At 46.2% G+C, this 5,916-nt stretch overlaps 1 protein-coding gene across 1 annotated transcript; it reads right to left on the bottom strand.

Annotated features, from left to right (window-relative positions):
• Nucleotides 1-346: 346 nt before the first annotated feature.
• LOC308562357 (cystatin-8-like) lies at nt 347-5,457 on the bottom strand (the record flags this gene model as incomplete). The annotated part of the gene is made up of 4 exons (XM_081148342.1): nt 347-430; nt 3,143-3,253; nt 3,360-3,473; nt 5,224-5,457. 4 exons carry the CDS (start codon nt 5,455-5,457, stop codon nt 347-349), a joined length of 543 nt encoding a protein of 180 aa, XP_081004468.1.
• Between the last annotated feature and the right edge of the window lie 459 nt (nt 5,458-5,916).

The raw sequence follows: 5,916 nt of genomic DNA, 5'->3' as shown, positions 1-5,916 counted from the left end.
AAGAGGAACATGCTAAGTTAGCACCCACTGGGTTAATACCTCTGTAAGGGGCTGTTATCTAATCAAAAAGTGATTCCTCCTCAGACTTGCAGTGGGAGGCAGAATTAGACCTCGCCCCATCCTTTGAAGTTAGTGGCAAAGGTATTCCTGGTGGTGGGTCATCAGGCTGGCTAAAGGCAAGGGGGCCCCTGAGGCCAGGAAGGAGGAATTGGACATGCCCATCTTTTGTTATCGCCTAATATGAAACTAGAAGACAAAAGAGCAAGCAGAGGCTTGAAGAAAGCATGTTGCTAACAGCTCTTTTCACAGGGAAAGGCAGAGACAGTTGGGCATGCTCCAGTACTCCCTAGGTATCTGCACACTGCATCTTCATCACGGTGAATTCGCCGTTCCAGGGCAGCGCTCCAACTATAAAGTTGCATGTTATTTCCTGAAAAAGACCACCACCACAAAAAGATCAGTAGTGTGCCCAAAGAAAAAGAAAAAATTATCCGGTTGCTAGGTATCAGCTTAGAAATATGCTAGAAGATCGCCAATATCCATCAAGAAATGTTCCCAGGACCCACCTGCACGGCTCAGTGGTTTGAGCGCCAACCCATGGACCTGGACGTCACGGTTCATTCCCGGTCAGGGCACATGCCTGGGTTTGGGGCTAGATCTCCAGTGTGGGGCATGCAGGAGGCAGCCCATCAATGATCCTTTCTCATCATTGATGTTTCTATCTCTCTCTCCCTCTCTCTTCCTCTCTCTGAAATCAATACAAACATATTTTTTTTAAAAAGGAGAGAAGAGTTGGTTGGATTTCTTTGGCAGTTTGAATTTCCCACAGTGCCTAGCAGTATCACCAAGGAACTTCAAAATGGCATTTAGACATCCTTACTGCTTAAATGTTTGCCCTAGTAAATAGAACAAAAATCCTTTTAAAAAAATACTAGTGCCCTGGCCTGGTGGCTCAGTTGGAGCATCACCCTGGACACTGAAAAGGTCGAGGTTCAATTCCAGGCACATACAGGAGGCAGTCAATCCATGTTTCTCTCTCACATACATATGTGTGTCTCTCTCCCCCCTCTTCCTCTCTCTAAAACCAATAAACAGGATTAAAAATACTAGCAAGTTAAACAATTACTGCTAGCTAGAGGCTGCAGACTTTTACAGCCCTAATGCAGTGCTTCCCAGACTTCCTCAGTGGTATGAAGTATATGTGAGGTGTCTGGAAATTCTGATTCAATAAGCTTAGGATGAAGCGGTGGAGCTAGTCTGCATGTGTGTATGTGCTTCTACCTTATCTGCCAAAGATTCTTAATATTAGGAAAGTTGGAGAGTACTTAATATCTATAAAAGCAAAAGTCCTAAATAAAGAGGTAGAATATTGAATCTAAGAGATGAGTTAAGACACAATCCCTCACCCTTGTTCTTTCCAGCCTGGGGCTGGCAGAAGGGCTACAAGGAAAGGTGACAAGAAGGAGAAGCTGCCTGTCATCGACGTGGTGGTGACTAAGGATACACCATCAATGTCCACAAGCACACCTGCAGAGTGGCCTTCAAGGGGTGCACTGAGAGAGCTGGAAATTTGCAGCAAAAGAGACAGAAATGCCAGGTGTGCCCATCAACACCAGGCTTGGCAAAGCTGTCAGTCAAAGGAATAAGAAATGTCTCCTACCCTATCTGTGTGGTTATCCAGAAAATGTATATATATATATATATATATAGGTTGTCTATGTACCTGTCACCATTTTCAAAATCCTACTGTCAATCAATGAAGAGGAGAATGAATAATTAAAGTTATAAAACCACAAAAAAAGAAGTGTCCAGACTTGTAAGATGAGTCAAGACTAGGGAATGTTATTTTAGTTTACTACACCAATTGTTCAAAGAGAAAAGTTATTCAGTATACTTGGTAGATGCTGGAAAGGGTGATTGATAGAAGAAAATGTCCCCAATTTACAAAATAACACTTGTAAAGAGGGAATTGGAGGAACTTCAGGAAGTAGCACTTACATAATATTTAATAACAGAACATAAATCCTGAAACATCCTCATTAGATGGGGAAGAATAGTTGCTTGGCATTATTACCCCCCGCCCCCTGCATTATTCCAGAGGCCTGGAGAAAAAGAGAAAATTTTCAGTGTTGATAAATATGTGCTTAAAACATACACTGTAGAACCAAGATTGTCCGTGGAAACCTTACATACAAAAAGTGAGCTCCTTGAGGAAAAATCTCCTTAATTCTCTCTAGTATTTTCTACAAACAGGTAAAAAGCAACAACTTCCAATATAACTCCAATGAGCCCAGTATAAAATATATATTTAAACCGACCATAATTCTACTAACAGTAAAATATTTTTTAAAAAACTAACATAACAGATCAGATGGCATTATGACATGCTCACTGTTTAAACGTTTGTCCTGATGGGTATCTACTATTCACTGGAAAGGATCGAACTTGTTTGGTTTGAGCGCCCGGAGGTAGTTCCAGGCATGACAGGAGTGTGCTTTGTTAACAGGCCTTGGCAATCTCCTGCACTCAACGCCAGAAGCAGCAGCATCGCCTGGGAACTTGTCAAGAATGCAGATCCTTGGACCCCATTCCAGACCCATGAATCAGAAACTGTGCAGGTGGGAAGCAGCCATCTGGGTTTACCAAAGCCTTCAGGGAATTCGCATGCCCACTAGTGTGGAGAAGCAGTGGTATAAAGAAAGAGACAAAGACACACCTCCTAGGCAAAACTCAGGGGCCTTCACCAGGCTCAGGCTGAGCACTGGATAAATCCTCTGAAATGAAAGATACAGGGTTGAGACCAAAGGCCCCTGGGCCAAGTCAGCCCTTTGGTGGGTGTCATTGAACCTTCATGGAAATTGCGGCTGAGCCTGGCAAGAACCAACTGTAAGTCTGGGATGGGGACACTGTCTGGCCTAGTCACTGTTTAATCTCCAACACCCAGAATAGCAGCTGGTGCAAGTAAGCTTCAATGAGTAGATGAGTGAACGAACAAATGTCCTTTTGTGTCTTCACAAGGATGAGCAACTGTTGGGCCAGCAACAGCTGAGTTGCTCATCCAGGCCCGAGAGAGCAGACTTTCAGTAAATACGCATTGGCAAGTGTCCCTGCACCAAGAGGCCAGAGTTGCTGGAGCCCTTGCGATAAGAGTGACCTTGAGAGCATGCTGTCCCGAGGATGAGGGGTCTCCCACATTCCGCTGCCCCACACTCTCTGCTCCAAAAGCCGCAGAGTTGACCACTTCTGGGGCTAACTATTGGGAGGGATCCAGACCTCAAAGAGAGTCTGGGCACCCCAAGTTCTTCTGGCTGGGGCTCAGAGTAGCCAACACCATCACAGACAGTTGGTTTGTCACTTACCTTTTTCAGTTTGCTGTTTCCTTGAAAGACACAGTTTTCAGAATTTTTTGCAAGTTTTCTGCAATCGCTGCGGGCAATTTCGACAACCATAAAGTATTCCAAACGGTCTGTGACCTGCCAATTAGCAAGTATAATGATTGTGCAATTTTATTCAAAAAGTTGTATTTTACCTCTGAGAAGTTTTAGCAAACACTAAAAAAATTGCTGTCACTTTCACTCTCCCTCCCTATCTGTTGCCCTGTCTTTCTCCGGTGACGTCCGCTGCCTGGATTCCTTTGCACACTGATACCACCTTATGCAGCCCCATGGAGCTGGACACTCAGGGAAAAGGCTTCTTTCCAGTGTGGGGCCTCCTGGAAGGCAAGACCTTCTGTTTTCTGTCCCAAAGTCCAAGGCATGTAGCATGCTCAGTGAAGGGCTGGGCGAAGAAACTGAAGGCACCAGAACCACGAACTCCTCTGGGCCCTAGATGTTACATATTCATGTGGGCCCGACAGGCAGACAGACAATTCAGCCACACTGGACATCCTCCCTGATTCTTTTCCCACCCCCCCACCCCCCTCAGGTTCTGTCATCTGGTTAAATCTGATGCCCCTTGAGGCTTTTGCACTCAAGGCTCTTCCCACCACCTCAGCTGTCCCTAAGGGGCAATGCCAAGAGAGTTTGTCTTTTCTGATCTCTGTTGGGCGTTTAGAGAGGGAAGCAGCAGGTTTGTAGCGAGGCTTCAGGATTTACTGAATTCAATAATGATGGAATGCCCGGAAGGTGAAGGCTACTCATGGTGTTCACTTAAATATGCTTTCAGCTGGTTTTAAAGCATCGCAGCAGGCGATGAAAGGGGGAATCTGCAACGTGGCTCCAGCTTCCCTGGACTCCACTTTTTCTATCACGTTTTCTCCCTGCCACTTCCAAGCCTTGATAAATTTGTGTTAAATTTTGGCTGTGTTCCAAGCCACTGGAACAAACATCACAGCTCTCATTCCTGGTTTGGCATTTTTTTCTTTCTAATTGCCCTGCTGGGTCCCTAAGGAAGGGCTGTGATCATTCCTGTCTGTCTCACAGCCCATCTACAGCGGCTATCATAGAAGTGGCTTGGGAGAAACTTGCTAAATGTGTATGCTGCTGGGGTTCCAAAGGGAAAAACAAACTGTGAAGGAGACTAGGAAAGTTATAAGACCTAGGATCCATGCTTCATCTCAAAATGCCACAAGAGTGTGCCTCGAGGTGGATTGTGGCCTGTGCCCAGTCAATAAAGTGTGCTGCACCATCAGCATAACATTCTCAAATATGGTGCCAAGGCCACACGCTGGAAACTCCAGGGGGCATTGCCCACGCTGGAATCCGAGTCAGCAACAATTCCTAGTGTTGTGTTGGGCAATTTGTGATCCTATGAGGATGGACACATTTCTACAAACAGAAAATCATGAAGTCTACACTTCCATTACTAGGTTGGATTAAAAGTATTGAGAATATGGGAGGAGGCACTTTCTTAGCCTATAAATTAGATAGTGTGGCCTGTGTCTCTTTTCAATTCCATGTTCCACTTTACGTGGATAGATTGAAATGCTGCCTGTGGCAGCATTGTGAAGTATCCATGGTACTCAATTTGTTTCCCAATAACCTTAGAAAATACAAATAATGAACATTTGATTTGTAGTTTTGGACTTAAACGAGTTAATATATGTAAAGTACTTAGACCGACAGTCCAAGCATCTAGAGAAAATGCACCGATGCTATGTGCTTGAGCACTTACATATTTAGGATTTTTGTCTATCAGTGCTTTCCTCGCATGCCCCACCTTTCAGACTGGCCCCAGTCTGCACCACCATATGCAAATATGCATATGGAGAGAGCACCCCTTTACCTGCAGCTGGACTTGCACTATCTTGACCGCCTTGAAGATGTATTTGTCTTCACTCTGTTTATTGTACTCTTGCATGGCATGCCACAGACACTGCTTCACATTGGAATTCGAGGCACTGATAAGTTTTAATTCCCTTAGCACCGGGACCTTATTATCCCTGCCTGAGTTTGTGCTGGCGACCAGGGCCACCAAAAGGGTGAGCAGGAACAGGCAGGACCCCCAGAGTCTTGTCATGGTCCCTTCATCCAGGGGCGCAGATGGGCCTCTTTGTCCCTTCAGGGCAGGAGCTGCAGGTGAGGTGGGGTGGTCGCTGCTGTTCAAAGATCTCATCACAGCATCATGAGCCAGCTAGATTCAAGACAGAGCCGTGAGGGTCACCTATAGGGCTACCCCTGTCCTCCAAGGAAACCCACCTGTGAGAAGCCAGGAGGAGTCCCTGCCCCCAGGCACCCGCCCTCCTTGTCCCAGGTGTGGTCTGCAGTTCCAGGGAGACTGCTTAGCCCAGAGGTGCCAACACCTCCTACCCTGTGAGCCTCACCACCCACTCTTGCTTGTGTGCCTCAGGCCTATGAGGCGTGACTGGTAAAGCGTTGCTGCCCCTAGGTTTCTTGGCTCCAGCCCTCAGTGGACTTTCCAACCTGCCCCACTGCCAGCTGCTCCTTCCTCCTGTGGAGTCAGGCTCTGACCCAGGTG

This window comes from Miniopterus schreibersii (assembly GCF_964146895.1).
Source record: "Miniopterus schreibersii genome assembly, chromosome: 10".
Classification (NCBI taxonomy): domain Eukaryota; kingdom Metazoa; phylum Chordata; class Mammalia; order Chiroptera; family Miniopteridae; genus Miniopterus; species Miniopterus schreibersii.
This window is presented reverse-complemented; position numbering and strand designations above follow the sequence as displayed.